Raw genomic sequence first — 17758 nt, 5'->3', positions numbered from 1 at the left:
TAGCTCAGATGTTGCAAAGCTTGTATTGTGTTTTGACCTTCTTAGTTCAGATAAAATCCCAGTGAGGTAACTATTTAAGCACCACCATGCTGTGTTGTATTTCTGTTGAATAATACCAGCTAACGATTCAAAACTCTGGGCAGACTTCTGTGAAGAGGCAACTGTTCTGTTAAGTTTCCAGCTCTTCTAGCATTGCTAATAGTTAACTTCACCAAGCAGTAACTAAACAGCATTGTCAGGGTAAATAAATCTAAGCAAAAGTCTAGAGCTTAAAAGAAAAATGCTGAAGGCGAGTTATTATGCTATCAGGAACAGTTTACTGATGTAGTTTGGCTGATAATTACATGGAGTATGGCCTCATGAGCAAGCCATAGCAGTGTGAACTGTAAGGGCTTGGGAGTGCACTATTTATATTGCCATGTGGCAGTTTAGTACTATTGTAAAAAATGAAACCCATTCTTCTTTCCCTTCCTTTCCTATATGTGATTTATGTTAATTTTTTTTTTAAACCCATTTGATAAAGAACCATTTGGGAAGTTATTGTTTACATTGTTAGATCTGAGTCCGTCTGTCATAACCAAAATAGCACCTTCCTACCTGGCTTTGGGGGAGTGTTAGTGAGGCTGCACATCTCTTGATAAAAGGATGCTGAGCTGTAACCAAGCAGTCTGTAAGCAAGCTAACTCAAGAGTGCCTCACTTGGCATCTAACCAGGTATGGTCCTGAACCAGCGCTTTCATCGGGAGAAACTGCAGAGACTTTGTGCTTATTAAATAGCTCAGTCAGACTCACAGTTTCCCCGAGGGGTCCTTTTCCGCAAGGTGACTAGCGGCTGTGGGGGTTACAGCCTTGAGAGAGTTGCGTAGTATCTCAGGCATCAGGTAAACTCTTCTCTGCAATGCTAAAACCAGTATTGGACTCCCTGTCAAGGCAGGGAGCAGAATGTTTGTGTTCACAGAAGCAGGAAATGTTGCCATTCTGAACACTGCTCATTTTAACTGTTAGATCATTTGCGAAACCATGAATGGAGGAATAATGAGAATAAGCAATTAAACTAAGGAGCTGGGAGCCAAGGTGCTGCTACCGCTTGAATCAAACGCGTAGAGTCTTTAGACAAGACACTATCTTTCATGAGGCTGAAGTTTCTGTAATGTTCCCATAATGCAGCTGTAGATAAGGATGATGTTTTATTTCCAGTTTTTCCTGCACTTTTTTTTGTGTTTTGCCCACTTCCATGGCACGTTTCTGTGCATATGGTTTGCACAGCTCAGCAACTCTGAATCACTTTTATGTGCCACATTCTGAAAAACACAACCAGTGAAAGATCCCTGCTTCCCTTTTGCTAAAGGAAACAGACTTCCTACTGATTTTTGGTTGTCTCTGCAGGCAGAATTGGACAGGGCTTGTGCCTTTAAAAGTTACATTAATGGAACTCACTTTAGTAACTTCATTAGAGTGTGTGACAGTTCTAAGTAGACTTAAACACATTTTTATACCGAAGTGAGTTGGCAGCACTTAATACAGGAAGTTAAGATATATTTTGTACTTAGGAAGCCCCACATCAGATAAGACTACAGGAACTGATACACGCAGAACTTAAGAGGCAGTAGTTTAAAAAAAGTTCAGTCTAGAATTGTTTTATATTTAAATGTTACAAAATTTCTTAAGAATTCTACCCGAGAAAGATTAGAAATAGGATTGGTAAGCTCTCTTTTTGCTTAGTCATTTTGCAGCTGCTCAGTTTTGAACTGTTCATTTTATGTGGGAAAACCACCCTTAAACATACTGGACAAAAAAAATTGATCACGACATAGAAGCTGAGCAGTTGCATCACCTAGACCATTTTAAATTGAAGCTAAATTGTTTCCAAGTTGGCTGAGCCCCTCAGGGAAAAACCCTAACCCTTAGCATAAAGTTGTAAGTTTGTCCAAGAAAGTTGCAAATTCATAGATGACATAGCAAGAAAATAAGAGGGTCATTAAGTCTTGAACATCAGTGTAGGTATGGAGAGACAGGACACAGTAGAGCAAGCTACTCATCTCCTGTGGACAGCCCCCCTGCAGCTGTACCTTGACTACTGCGCTCAGCTCTAGAGATCACAGCAGGAATGGTATTAACAAACAGTGGAAGAAGGTTAGCTAACAGCGTAACTGTGAGGGGAAAGGGAGAGTACGACAGGAAGGAATGATTCTTGGAAGAAGAGACTAATACATACATCAGTAGTTCTTTTCTCAGGCAGAGCTTTTTTTGTGAAAATGCCTGCACTGAAATGAGTAGCACCACTTGCTACGGGGTACCTCACCCCCCATGATGAGGTTTCTCAGTACCTACTCCAGTATCGGTGAAAGTGTAATCGGGGGGAGAGGAGACCTCACTGTTTGTAGGATGTAAACTGCAAGGCTGAAGTGGAGTTACTTAGAACCATCAAATAAGTGTACCTGGAACAGTGAAATTGAACAAAGGATTAAATGCATCCAGGGTCCTTTAAAAAATGTATTCATAACGTACCCAGTGGCAGACTCTCACTAAAGCAGTATGAGCAGGTAGTGCTATAAAAACCTTACTGCCTAATTGTAAAAATTCTTTCCAGTCAAACTCTTGTTGATGGTAGAGGGAAGTCTGCTCTGGTTGTAAAGAACAGTCAGCAAAATCCCTCTAGCATTCAGATTCATTTGAGCAACAGTGAAGGATATCTATTGAATATCCAGGGGGCTTCCATGTCAGTTAGATGGTTCCTGTATCAGTCACTGTGCATAACAAGGCATTCCTACCTTTAAGTTACGTGGATTGGTGACAGCCCGGTCAGTGGGGCCCAAAGGGAACCACTGCATAAAATGTACATGGCAGTGGCACGCTCAACAGCTCTCAATGCCTGGCTAGTCACTTCTCATCTTGAATGTGATGACAGTCATTGTCAGTACACTCGTACCCCAATGCCTCAGCAGAGAGAGGGGCCACACAGGCTGTTGACAAGACTTGGTGAAAAGCAAACCTGTACCCGTATGCCTTACAGTCTAACAAAAAGTCAGCAGGGAGAGAGAGGCACAAGGAGAAAGGTAAGCAACCCATATTGGATGGTGAGTTGGTGCCAGAGGGGGAGAAGAACAACGTCTAGTGGGTGGTAGTCAGTTACATTGAGGTAGGCAAGAGCCGTTTCAAGTGAAGAACAGTTTTAGCCTTTAGGTTTGTAACTCTTACTGCAATGACTTCACAGAAGTGTGCTCCAGCCTCTCCCCGTGAATCTGATGCCTTCTGCGCTAGATATGCTATCAGCGGCGCTTTCTTGGTCTGACCTGGCTTTTGCACTGGGGTGACGGTGAATTATTAAACTCATACGAGTCGATCAATGCCTCCCGCTGTTACCTGCTGTAAGGCAACAAGACAGGTCGGCAGAGTTCATATTTATGGAGAGTGGGAAACTTAACAACTGCAACAGTTAGTGCTCCAAGGTTAGACATTCTGGTAAATGCGCAATATCTCTCATGTGAGCGTTTACTGAGCCTCTTCTGTCCAAACTGCTTGTGTCTCAGTGGCCAGGCTGCAAGCAACTTGGTTACTGAGTAGTAATCGGGGACTAAATGATTTTCAAGTAGCCGATACTTCTGCCTTGAGCCAGCTCAGCTCATTAGAGCTGAAATTCCTCCCTAGTCTGCCTTGCTTAGGGTATGCCCAGTCTGCTCCCCACTTTTTCCTTAAGTGATATCCCACAGCTGCAGATGAGGGGAGGAGGGTCACCCCACTGACTGCATGCTGTTAAGATTTTTCAAGAACAAAATCAGCTTAAACAGTTCATTATCAATTATACATTAACTTAATTGGATCATTTCCTGTAGGAAGAAAATATGCTCAGTTTATGCACTGGGAATCCAGGAAGCAAACTATTAAACATTTAAGGAGGTGGGGGGAGGAGAATTGCAACAAGTTATCATTAAAAGAATTATTCTGATTAAATCAGTCATCTTCTTTAATCCCCTTGGATGGTCTAATACTCAAGCTGCGCTGGGTGCAAGGTTTAGAACTAACCTTGTGCTATGTTTTCCATGTGATTGAGACCGAGTAGATAGTTTTGGGAATTACTGCATGTAGTTGTTAAAAGGAATCAATGGCCTGGAATAGAATGCTTTCTGCTCTACCCTTCACTGCTGTGCAGCCCTTAATTTGACATTCTCTGACATATTACAAACCATATCATGTTCTCCTGGAGAACAGAGAGCTTGATAAGCCAGCAACGTAACTGACACGGTTCCAGTTTGTGTGAGCATGCATGTGCCTTGTGATTTGGATTTGACTTGTCAGCTATCCCTGCACGGCTATCAGTTCTGTTACATAAGGGATGCTGTAAAACTTGCTTAATATGAAGCACTCGCAAGTCCAAATAACATCTACTGTTTCCTTAGTGATAAGTTTCTTTGAGCCAGATTTTCCTTACTAATTAAAAAAAAAAAATAGCCCAAACAACTTTTTTCCTGTTATGGAAAGTAACAGTTTGTCTTGATTCTTATTTACATTACTTGATAAGTAATGGGTTTAGGGTTGTTTTTAGTAATTTGGGGGTAAAGGTTCTGATGCTGTTAAAATACGCATCTCTTATGACCCACAGTTTTGTCATCTACATTTGGTTTACTCATTGACTGCAAATGAGGTACTGCTTAGACATTGTATAATTAGAATATTCTCACTAACCTGACACTGCACCAGGCTTCTCTCTGATGGTTATTTTATGCAAGACCATATGTCTCCGGGATTTTTTTCATTTAGATAAGGGATAGGATAGCAACCTTCCCCCCTATCCCCTTTACCCTTGCCCTTTGTCTAAAGCATTGCTGAGCAGCGTCAAGAAGTCGGCTGAAATTGGCAGTGAATTGTAGTTAAGAGCACAGATGTTTGGCAGCAGATAGAGGTAGTCCCATTAGGTATTAACTGCTGTAGTTCCTTTGCTATGACTTTGTTGGAGAGAAGCATCAAAATGGTGTTTCCTATGAAAGCGTGTGTTTCATTCCAAGTTACCTTGAATTCATTGCCTTCCGTCTAGTGTGAGGTGGTCCTGTTGCCTCATTGCTTTCTGTACAGATTAGCATTGGGGAAGAAAATGGGAAGCGGAAGGGCTTGCTTTAACACCGTAGAGACGCACGACGTGGGACTGACCCATAGATATAGTACGGAATTTCATTTTGCATATGGATCCCATGTTTTGGGGTTAGGTTTTTTTAATACCAATTTTTCATTAAATTCAGATTATAATGACACGGACCTTGTGACACTATCTGAAGGGAAAATTTCACTTTGGAAACAAGCTATTAACTTCATGGAGTTTAAACATTAGTTACTGTATGGAGAAGCAGGCCTGTCTAGAGCCTAAGGTGCCCTGTGAAGGTGCTTCTAACTCAGGGATCCTGAGTATGATTAAGGTTACTCAAGTGTAATCAGTGAAATCAAGGGCCCTACTTAAATTCGTTTTCTCTTGTAACCTACTCCAGGTCTTTCTCTTTAAAGCCTAACTCTACCACAGTATAAGGGGACACAACTCCTATTCAGGTAAAGAAAACAGCAACTCTTGAAGGAGAGAGACCTGTAATGATACCGGCATACGTACAGCCCAAGTTTTTCACCACCCTGATTTCATACATGTTCAATTTTACATGTTATGAGGTTCTATGAATTCAGTATGAAAAATACTGATCTATGGACAGTCAGGATTTCATTCTCTAGAAAAAAAATAGCAAATGAACCCATTACACCAATTAAATACCTCCTGCTTTACTTCCATTTCCTTTTTACTGCCTCAGCAATAGTTGGGGGGAAAAAGTTTTAAGTTACAGGGAAAAAAAAAAGGAGTAAAGCTGCCAGTAGTCCTTCTAAGTGACTCATAGAAAAATAAAAACACATGGAAACATGGGTCAGGCCAGTCCTAGTTCAGCCAGTCAGCACAAATGAAGCAAAATAATTTTAGAAGCTAAACTAAGCACCTGTGTGAACACAGTTTTGATAGGTTCTGCTTGGCTCGCTCCGGCCAGACAGGCTCCTAGGCCAACCTAGCTCAAAATGACTAAACCAAACAATAGTACAACACTGTTTTCATTACACATTCTTCTGAGGAGTTTTATGGCTCCAAGCTGGGATGAAGCCCAAGAAGGTATTCACTTACCAGAGAATGGACTAACTCAAGAGCATCATTCCACAGGCTCAGACAGCTTCACACAGCTCCAACCTAGCATTCCTAGACCCTGCTGAAGCACACTGTTACACCTGTGGCCTCAAGCAGCTCTGTTCCTGCCTACCACTTAAATAGCTGCTCCCCAAGCCCCAGCTGTCCAGGTGTGTGGCATTCCTTGGTCGGCACGTAGCAGGAGCCAAAAGCCGTAGGCGATCCCTGATCAGGAGACAGCCCACAGAACTTGAGTATTACAGCTGACAATCAAAAGAGGCTTTGCTTATGTGCACAGATCCAACTAAGACTAGTAATGGTAAAGGTAGTTTTAAATGCTCTTATGCTATCAGGGCCCTCTCAGACACTGTTTTGTGAGTTAGCTGTCGTGTGTGCCATCTTCCCTTCCTGCCCCCCTTCTTTCAGTACATTTTATCAAATAAAGTATCTGTGTTTTGAAGTAACAATTACAAGGTTGTAGCTGGCTAACTTGAGCTTGTTTACCACTATATCTTGATCGAGGGTCGAACTAAAGATGCAGCTCTTCGTGATGCAGGTTTCATGGTGAACTGAGAAAGGCGCTTGGCACAGTACGTGAGGAAAAGCACATCCTCTTTGCATGTTAGGCTATGAACATAGCTTCTCCAGTTTTAATTATATTTAATTACCATAGTAATTAAATAGCAGTTTACCATAGCAGTTTACCATAGTTCCTAGATCTGCCTTCCTCATGGTTGGTTACATTTTGCTCACTAGGTGTTGTGTTTATAGCAACCCTAGAGAAAATGATGACCCCCATATTTGGAAGAGAGAGAGGAAAGAAAAGTGGGTAGAAATCTCCACAGAAAAGCCACTGTCTTGAGTTTGCTGTTAGACTAGCATTTAAGGGGTTTTTTTAGTGCTGTTTTGCCATCTTTCTGATTTGCGCAGCACACATTTTGCAGCGAGTGTACACGTGACTGGCTGGCGGCGTATCAAGCAGCAGTGCTCCAGGCGCAAGCTTGGAGTGCAGTGAGCAGGAGCTAACACTGCCGTAAATATATTTTTGCACACGGACTGTGGAAGGGATTACATTGCACTGTCAGCATGTTTTGCACATGTCTTGCCATACATGGGTATAGCAAGTAAGATTGTTTTTTAAAGGTGAACGTTTTTTTTCCTCTTTAAAACTTGGTTCTGGAAATAGCAAGTTAGATGCGTTCGTTTTATTACAGTACATACACTTTTGTTCATGGAACTATATTGCATTCCCCTGTAAAGAGTCAAGCCAGCCTGATTTGGGATTGGCTTCCAATGAGCAATACAGTAAACAAAGAGATGCATGTTTGAAATGGATCTGTAGGGAGTAGAGGCCACCTGTGACTCTGGAAGTCCTCAGTTGTTCAAAATTATTAGCGTGCCCAGTCTGATCAAAATGTGTCAAAGAGCTCTCTTCCTCCAGCAGTTCACGGCTATACTCATCTTTTCACTGGGGAGCAAACACCTTACACATCCATATATTGCTTTCTAGTTTCAGAACAACAGACTTAAAAATTGTTATGGTGATTCAATAAAGAATCCAGCTGTGCTGACGACCTGCCCCAAATCCTCAACTCGGCATACAGTTCCAGGGAGGAACAGATGCCACGCCAGTTAAGATTTATAGTGCTGACTGCTGCCAAAAACTTTTGAACTGCATACTGGGGCTAAGCAAAATCGAATGGTGCTGTGAAATAAATTTGACGCTTAGCGTATTTTGTTAATTGTCGATGTACAGTTGGGTTGCTCATGGCTCGTTACTACTGCATTGTTCTCACAATTTCTTGGAACATGAAATGCATTAAAGTGCTGGAAGGGAAAGTTGTTTTAGCCTGCAAGTAACACTGTACTGCACGGCACAGCTCTGTTCCACAGTATGTTCTGAGTGTACGGTAGTCAAAATACTTAAAAGCTGCAGGAGCCGTACTGCTTTATGGTTTAAATTCTGAGAACTTTTAAGAGACAGTAGAAAGGGTGAAAAGCAGAGCTGGGCCCAGTCTGTGACAAGTTAAAGAGGTACTGGAAGATGCAGAAGGCACATGTTCTGTGGGAAGAAGCGTTGGCATAAAGCAGGGGCGAGATCTATGACAAAGCAAAATTTATAAACAGAGGTGGAGTTTCCAAAGACTGTAAGCACTAGTGAGCCTTATGTCATCTCGTTATTTGGCTGCCTTTTTGAAATTTATTGCAGGGACATCTGCCTTTTCTATGCTAATGTGATTATTTGCGTAGATGTATTGTTTCTGCAGCTTAAATCTAACAAAACATGATTCTGTTTTTCAATTCAGACACCTACAGGTCAAAAACCAGCGATGTTTCTGTAAAACATCTCTAATTCAATTAAATGTTTTATTAATGACAAAAATGCTAAACCGCTTATTTAGGAAGCAGGCTTTGAAGTTTATGTGAGCCTTTGGGAACATTCTAGTGGGAGGTGCATAGAAATTCGTGCCGCTGATAAGGATTGATATGGATTTTAAGTACTGATTAACAGTCAGGTTGTTCAGAAGAAAATTCACTAGGTAAAAAGTGGTCCCAAACTGAAAAGTTGATAGAGTGGATAGACTTTCTACAACTGTTTTAGGAAAAGTTGGCATGTGTACTTGTTTGTGCCCGAGGAAGATTAATCCTATATTGGACAGAAAGCTGTCTGTAGCTTGTAAGCCTCCGAAATAGCTCGAGAGAGAGAGAAAGGTGACAATCAGACAATGTAGGACTGAAAAGAGAAAATTTGAATGCCAGTTAGCTGGTTCAGGAGCTAAACAGTTGCGGTTCTGATTGCTGCATGCTTCGGTGATGTTAGTTAGCTGATAGAAAGCATTTGACAGCAAGAGTTGAGTACACAGAGACTCCTCTAAAGGACAGGGCCTCTGAGAGCTGTGTGCATGCCAGATTCTACAGGACTGTTGTGGAAGGAAGCTGAATCTAACTTTTTGTATGGGACATCAAAAGCCTTGATCTGGCAAGCGGCATTGTTAACTGTAAGCCAGGATCTCATCCCACTGTATTGAACAGAATGTTCATATGCTTAAAGGTACACATGCAGATAAGGAATGCGATAGCTGGCTCACAGACAGAATTGGGCAGTCCAGAACCTGGCTTCTGGGTGACCCTTTCAGAAGAGGAAAGCTTGTTTGGCCAAATAGAATCCCAGCGTATGTCAGTGAGTTTACATCAAGGGTGAATTTGCTTTTGAGTGCCCATGGTATATCTCAGATACCTTTATTCTGATAACTTCTGCTCTCAGAAGTATTCTGAAATGATTAACTTGCATTACTGAGAAGTGCTGTGGAAACTGTACAGTATCCATTCACTTAATAGCCATAAGATGTGATTTCACTAAAAAGCCTCAGAGGCTCCTCTGCCTTCAGCCAACCCTCAGAAGCTGTGCCGGGTGGTGTTTTCAGCACTGAGCATAAGCTGCATTCATGCCACTTGTTGTTGAGGTAGCTGTTGTAATAACTGTTCGTAGAAAACAGCCTAACAACATTTTTTTAATCTTAGATGCTCGGCTGCTGCTGCTGCAATATGGCAGTGATGTAACAAATTCTGTATATGGAGGAGCTACAGAACAGGGTTTCCTCAGCAGTCTGTTGTTTTGTCGTTGTTGTTGAACCAGAGGATGTTCGGGGCCTGAATTTCATCTCATTTTCTTTACTTACAAGAGACTGGCTACCTTGAAGAGCAGAACTCAACTGCCTGCTCTTTTTCCAGCAGCCACACATGCTTCCTAACGAGTGTGAAAATGGCAAGCTGACAGCTGTGATTTTGATGTGATCCTCTCCACTTTGATTAGCCTCTGCGTGTTTCCAGCTGTAACTGCTTCCGTGTAGCACAGTTCTGTCTCAGACTTGGAGCAACCCCTCTGTAGTTCCTCCACAGTTCTCCATTTCTGAAGCTGTAAGATGACAGGACACAGGCTGACAGGTTTCAACGCTGTTTTGCACTGTGATTTGTGGGGAAATGTTTCTTTCGGGGACAGCTAGCATTCAGGGAGGTGACTAGAAGGAAAGCCTTTGCAAGCCCGGGAGAAGAGAGCCCTATATTTGGTGTGGAGCTCTGGAAATGAAACGGATGACATCAACTCTCTGAATCTCTCCCTGCACGCTGTTAAACTAAGGCAATTTATAGTCTTATTTGAATTTATTTTATGTCAGCAGAGTGTTTAACTATCCTATCCAAGGATGGCCTTATATAGTGATTATTTAAGCTTTTCTTGTGGGCAGTACATTTCTAAAGAATGAATTTGCAACGCCAGATCATTCTCTTTGATTGTCCTGAACTGGGAAAGAGGGGGCATCGTCCAGATCTTTGTAGAATTCATTTCGATCTTGCTGACTTTGCAGCCCAGGTTTCCACAGCAAGATAGTTTAAAGTTAGTTTTGAATTTTTAAAAGGGGTGGGGGAGAAGGAGGTGAAATCGTATGCATGCTTTGCTTTGTATGTTGCCATTGTTAAACATGCTTCCGTAACACACAGCTGAGACAGCTCCATTAAAAGCTGTTCCTGTTGAGACTGGTCAGACCTCTCCTCTTGGGCTCCAGGAGAAGCGGGAAGGATACTAGCTTTCAGCTGTGCATGAGAGCTCCCACTCACTGCGCGCGAACCCAGTCCTTACCCTTTCAACTGTACGGTAAAGCACCAACATCTTGAAAAGGGGAACTTTGACAATTAACACGCACCTTGCAAAATGCCTCAGCAGCTGTTGCTGAAAGATCATTCCACAGGGGTACTAGAAAGGGTGAAACAGGAACTGCCCTGATAGAGAGAGATGAAGGCATATTAAATAATGAACAAGGATCGTACAGCAAAATGGCTAAGATGCCTTCACATCATTCCTCCTGAGGAAAAGAGATGAGCTTTTGTAATGGAGTGCACTGTGCTAGCTTGGAAGGAACAGCTTGCACAGAAAGAGTGAGAAAAAAAGATTAAAACAGATAGAAAAGAGTGTGAGCCAGAGCGAGGAAAGAGTAAAGAAAAGGCCACAAGTTTCTCTACGCCCTTTTAAGATGTGCAAGTATATTCCCCTCTCCCACAAGTGAAAGAACAAGTGGTGACTGCTATCTTTGAAAATATTTTCAGCTTTTCCATTGTGACAGCTAAATGCTAGTTGCTGTATCCTTGCGAGCCAAACCACTCAAGCTGGTTGTGCTTGGTACAGTTAATGGGACTTGAGCCTTCGCAAGAATGCTCAGATTTTCACGTAATTGATGGAAAATTCGGTTCTGCGTATGGTTTCAATGTTGCTTAGAGAGAGTGTTGAGAAGAACCCAGAATGTAAGAAGTTGAGCAGAGAGCTATCTATATGCTTTTGGGTTGGTTCTATCTGATTCCAGTCAATTCTTTACAAGGTTTCTTTTATTTCTGCTTCTTAAGGTTACTTGATAGTTGTTGTTGAAGGGAAGGATTTTCAAGGACAAGGCAGATCTCTATACTTTTTTTTTTTTAAAGCATGGACTATCAAGAAGCTTTTTGAAGGATGGAAAACAACTAGTTAAACTTAGAAAAACAAATTTCAGTATTTTCACCCAGTTTTTTTTCCCCTAATAGAAGCTTTGTTTGGGTGAAAACAACAGTCTTAGGCCACCACCCTTGCAAAGAGACTGAGGATCTCTGAACAGTACAGCTTTCTCAAGCCAAGTGGACAATGGCAGTAATTAAAATGATGAAAAATTAGTGTCAACTCAATTGTTTATTTCTAGGAACAGTATTAAACCCCACTATTTTCCTGCTTTATGTCAAGAACAGCACATCTACTTGTATAAATGTGAATTCCTTGCTGCCATGCGGGAAATCACCGTATCCTGAACTCTATAATGAAATTCGCTTTTGTTCATGAATTGTGATCATTTCATCTAGGCCATATTTTATCTTGGTTGGGTTTTTTTTTTTTTCACCCCCTAGTTTATTCTTAAATCCAAAGGGAGTTAAGCATGTCCAAATAGGTTCTTTTCCTGTTTTATATTGCATTTGGAAATACAGTGTTAGAAAAATCACTATCAGATACAGTGCAATTACAGAAATACTACTTTCCAAGAAGACAGATTATGTCCATCATGGTCTTCCCCTCTGCCCACCCCCCTAGTTCATAATGTGGCCGTACTTCATGAGACAGTGGGCAAATGGGGACGGGATAGGAGTTGGAAAGTTTCTCCCTGTCTATATAGTGCTGCTCTAAAAAAACCAAATTAATTCAGTAGGCTTTGACACTGCCAACTGCTAGATCTGTACTTCATATTAAAGCAAGTCTATAGTCTCATTAACTTAAATTGGACTATTCATCTCACTCAGTCTCTTCAGAGGGGAAAAAAAACAGAACATGTTTCTACATTAAAGGAATAAAATACTTTATTCTTTCTGTATTTTATTTTGCAAAAAATATTCCCCCCCCCTAAAATAAACTATGTAACACTTCCTCTCTGAACACTGAAATAGGAATCAAAAAGCTAAGTCCTTTTTTGGAAGTGAGTTGAGTCAGCTAATATAAACCGGTCGACTTGCACTGAACTTGAAGCTACATTCTTTCCAAAGGTCTCTATTGCTGTGTCTCATCCAAATGTATGCGCCTGCAAGATCTCTATTTTTTTGAGTACTACTTGATGTTTGTAAGTGGGTTTTAAAGCACTACAAAGATAAATTTGTGCACAGCAGTTTGTGGGGAGACAGGTGATGCGAGAATCATAGAACGGTTTGGGTTGGAAGGCACCTTAAAGATCATCTAGTTCCAGCCCCACTGCCATGGGCAGGGACACCTTCCACCAGACCAGGTTGCTCAAAGCTCCATCCACCCTGGCCTTGAAACACTTCAGGGATGGGGCATCCACAACTTCTCTGGGCAACCTGTTCCAGTGCCTCACCACCCTCATACTTAAGAACGTCTTCCTTACATCTAATCTAAATCTACCTTCTTTCAGTTTAAAGCCATTACCCCATGTCCTGTCACCACCTGCCCTTGTAAAGAGCCCCTCTCCAGCTTGCTTGTAGAGCCCCTGCAGGTACTGGAAGGCTGCTATAAGGTCTCCCCAGAGCCTTCTCTTCTCCAGGCTGAACAACCGCAACTCTCTCAGCCTGTCTTCATAGGAGAGGTGCTCCAGGCCTCTGATCATCTTCGTGGCCCTCCTCTGGACTCGCTCCAACAGGCCCATGTCCTTCTTAAGTTGGGGGCCCCAGAGCTGGACGCAGTACTTCAGGTGGGGTCTCCCGAGAGCGGAGCAGAGAGGGAGAATCACCTCCCTCGACTGCTGGTCACGCTTCTTTTGATGCGGCCCAGGAGACCGTTGGCTTTCTGGGCTGCGAGCGCACGTTGCCGGGTCATGTTGAGCTTCTCATCAACCGACACCCCCCACAAGCCCTTCTCCTCAGGGCTGCTCTCAATCCATTCTCCACCTAGCCTGTATTTGTGCTTGGGATTGCCCCGACCTATGTGCAGGACCTTGCACTTGGCCTTGTTGAACATCAGTTGCTCGTCCCTTATCCACCAACACTGTAACCCCATTGTAGAAGGCCACCATATTTTTCAGGCATGATTTGCCCTTAGTGAAACCATGTTGGCTGTCACCAATCACCTCCTTGTTTTCCATGTGCCTTAGCAGAGTTTCCAGGAGGATCTGCTCCATGATTTTGCTGGACACAGAGGTGAGACTGGTTGGCCTGTAGTTCCCCGGGTCTTCTTTTTTCCGTTTTTAAAAACAGGGGTTATGTTTCCCATTTTCCAGTCAGGGGGAACTTCACCGGACTGCCACAACTTCTCAGATATGATGGATAGTGGCTTAGCAACTTCATCCGCCAGTTCCCTCAGGACTCGTGCATGCATCTCATCAGGTCCCATAGACTTGTGCACCTTCAGGTTCCTTAGACAGTCTCGAACGTGATCTTCTCCTACAGTGGGTGGTTCTTCATTCTCCCAGCCCCTGCCTTTGCCTTCTGTGACTTGGGCAGTGTGGCTCGAGCACTTGCTGGTAAAGACCGAGGTAAAAAAGTCGTTGAGTACCTCAGCCTTCTCCATATCCTGGGTAACCAGCTCTCCTGTCTCCCTCCAGAGAGGGCCCACATTTTCCCTAGTCTTCCTTTATCACTGATGTACCTATAGAAGCTTTTCTTGTTGCCCTTGATGCCTTTGGCCAGATTTAATTCTATCAGGGCTTTAGCTTTCCTAACCTGATCCCTGGCTGCTCGGACAATTTCTCTGTGTGTTAAATGAGGCAAGCTATTCTTTTTTGTGGAGCCTGGCATGCTTTTTGTCATAACAATGACAAATATGTTATTGTTTCTACTGGGCCCGGATATGTAACAACAGAAATCACTAGCAAATAGCTTAGAGTACAAAAAAAAAAAAAAAAAGATGTATTGAAAAGAAAGAAAAAAAGAGTTAAAAGTGAGACAGCATTACATTTACTGACAGTTAGGCCAGCTCAGGAGCAGGCACAGTGTTGGCAAATGGAGATAGAGAGGGGACAGTAACAGGACTTTCTACTATGCACGTGATTACAAGGACCTGAATTGATTCCATGTAGTATTATATAGGAATGCCTGCTAAAAATACCACTTATTACAGGGAAAGCTATATGAAGACGTTGTGAAAGTTTTCTGAGTGAGAGGAAAGTTAAAAACCATTGGGAAAAATCACACATTGCCATGTTGAGCTACAAGGAAGTTAAATTGTGGATTGTTTCTGTGTGTTTAACCCTACAAGCTTTAAGAGACTCATTTCCCCTGAGTTAGCAGAAATGCCATTACCTGCTTAGAGAGGGGGATTAATATTTCAGTAATAGGTATCACGTCTCCTTCCTGGACAACAATAACAAGTGAGAGATGGGGCCCTGCTGTGGGGCTGAGATCCTAGCAGTGGGAGGAGAGTATGGTCTCATGGTTAGATTCCAGCAACAGTTGTAAGCAGACGCAAGCTTGACCCATGCCTTCTGAGATGCACTATTTTTGAATGGCAAATTAAGTGGATTGCAGTAACCAACACCTGGGTGCTATTTATGCCTCTGCTCCAGTGACCATGGATAACTTGATCACTGGATGTATATTTAAATAGTAAAGTGTGACTTGGCTGAAACTAACGGTAGTGTCTGAGACCTTTCTAAGTACAAATCGGTCAAAGGTGTCTAGTTCCTCCTTTCGCTTACGCTCCATCCCTTGTATTTCCAAGTCGCCTATAGGAGTATTGTTTTGTCCCAGCCTTTTTGAAGAATATTCCCTGACTGGTTGGAGAGTCAGAGCAAGCTGAGTGGTACAGCAGTGAAGAAACCCCATCCAACAGAAGGCAGCACAGTCAAGAGCACCGTGCATTCTTGCTCTGCTTTACATAGGGCTGGATGCCAGCACTTGGAATAACGTGTACTTGGCTTGACCCACAGATTGTTGGAAGACTGCTTTTGACTGGATTAGGTTTTGGATCAGGTTCCTTGTGACTAATTTTTGGCTTGAACATTAGGATTGGGGTTCGTGGAAAATTAGGTTAGGGATCTGGACAGAAATTTGAAGACCAGCAATCAGACATAATTATGTTTTGAAGACTGTCCCAATGTAACAAACTAATCCAAGTCTTATGAACTCTTAAGAGACTTGACTGTGCAGGCATGCATAAGTTTTACGTGGTCAAGGCAATGTCCTACAAAGTCAGACTTGTGCAAGTCAAAGCTGTAGCTGTTCATGTGTATCTTCTAGGGACAAGTGTTTGTTTTAAAAGAATATTTCTCACTGAAATAGCACTCTGAAGCCTATTTATGACTAGTTTCCTCCTTTGCAATAGGTTTTGAAGCAATCATGCACTGAGATTTTATATTTGGAGCCATCCAGTGTCTGTGTGGGAGGTAAGTTTTTATAATTTAAAAATAATATTAAATTGTATAGGACTGATTTCCCTATTTTACCGAAGGAAAACCCCACAGGTCCCTAGAGTAAAACATCTCTACCTGAAAAAATCCTCAAGGAATTTAAGAAAGTTCAGATCCTTCTCTGTTGACTCATTTTTCTCCTCAGAGGAGCTGTCTTCCAGGGCCTACTTTCATAATTCAGGTAATGCATGTAAAAGTTTGAGACGCATTTATCTGCCCCTCTGCCATTAGTCATGCTCGGCCCTTGCCCTTGTGTTCAAAGCCATGATGCTTACCCTGTGACACTCGCATACTGTTTCACCTGTGGTCAGAGTTAAGTTCTGGGAATCCTGATAACGTACGTTCATATAAATTCATGACAATATTTCTAGTGCCCTGCCCCAAATTTGTGGAGTGTAAGCAGTAAAGCATTTGACTGCACTTTTGTGCAGCAAGTGATAATGCCTTTATTAAGTGTAAGAGTTGCACAAAAGTTTAAGGGCTTGTCTTCTTTCTGGTTTTCACAATCCACACATCCTTTGAGACCAATCAAAATAAGGTAGTTGCAAAATCTCCTTATTTTGATGTTTTTGTAAAAAAATGCATCATCTCGGTGCAATCAGTGGCCTTGGTAAACAAACTGTTTTCACTCCTCTTATGCATAATTCACAAGTAGCGTGGCCCTCCTGCAACTTCCAGAGAAACAGTACTAAGGAGAAATGTTTTCTTCATCTGGCACTTTAAGGGGGTCTGATCCAGGTTTGGGGAGTCTTCTTGTTATGAGACCCAGCTTTCTCATTTATCAGAGTATTAATTGAGAAACTGTTTCTTACTGTGCAACTGAGCCCCAGATCCTGTTGATAGAATCAACTTCCATTTTAATAGGGCTGCCTCAGTGATTTGGGAACAAATCTTTAGTTTTTCCTATAGTGACCTAACTGAAGAATGCAGTACCAAGGGTCAATTAAAAAGGAGACCTAAGTAACTCTGAAGCATTACTGTGTTGTGCTTCATTTATTGCAGGCTTTATTGAAATTTTCCTTGTCTAGCTTCCTGCAATGCACTAAAGATTGGTGATTTTGGGTTTTTGCTTTTCTCTCCAGAGGAGTTTCAAGTTGTTCTTAGAGGAAGTGGCTTAACCCTTGGTGGGAAAACTGATGGTGTTACTTGTACCTATCAAGTGAACGGAACTACAATTCGTAAGTATTGAAGTTTGAGATCATCTGCCTTTACATTTCCTAATAAGTGATTGATTTTGCTTCTCATTACCTCATTTAATTAAAATCAAAAGAGAAAAATATCAAAGAGGGGGAAAACAGGAAAGCTCTGAGGATTAGTAAGAGGATGCAAGTTATTTCACATCTTGCTCAGTGGTTTGAATTTGCTACCAATTGCCATTAGCTGTAAACTGTGACTGGTGTTCGGCAGCCCAGCTGGCTGTGTGAATTAACATGGTGATAACTGTCTGGCTCCTGATGTTCAAGTAAGCAGCTGTTTGCCTATGAAAAAACACGACCACAGAGTGTAGCGACCAAGTGCCCCTGCTTGTAAGACCACCCAGGCCAAGACAGAAGCGCTCATCATGATTCCGAAAGGCACTGTTTTCCAAGGTGGACCTACCTTGTTATCTCAGAGCATCTCTGGCCATTCTGTCTGGTGTACCAAATGTATAGCTGTTCTGCTGTTTGTTTCAGGGGCTCGGTAGGGCGTGGGTGCCCCTCTGTGACATGGAGTCAGTCCTCTTCGTGGAGCTGCTGCAACAGCATAGAATAAG

General features: G+C 42.3%; 1 protein-coding gene across 3 annotated transcripts in view; it reads left to right on the top strand.

Moving 5' to 3' along the window:
- ANTXR2 (ANTXR cell adhesion molecule 2) overlaps positions 1-17758 on the top strand; it is a 123087-nt gene that overhangs the window by 17318 nt on the left and 88011 nt on the right. For all 3 annotated transcript variants that reach the window (XM_072861276.1, XM_072861277.1, XM_072861275.1), the window contains exons 8-9: positions 15921-15981; positions 17088-17183. In XM_072861276.1, the coding sequence (XP_072717377.1) occupies positions 15921-15981; positions 17088-17183 (157 nt within the window). The remainder of the gene's footprint in view (positions 1-15920; positions 15982-17087; positions 17184-17758) is intronic.

This window comes from Ciconia boyciana, chromosome 5, assembly GCF_034638445.1.
Source record: "Ciconia boyciana chromosome 5, ASM3463844v1, whole genome shotgun sequence".
NCBI lineage: Eukaryota > Metazoa > Chordata > Aves > Ciconiiformes > Ciconiidae > Ciconia > Ciconia boyciana.
The sequence above is the reverse complement of the archived record's forward strand: the minus strand, read 5'-3'. Positions and strand labels throughout refer to the sequence as shown.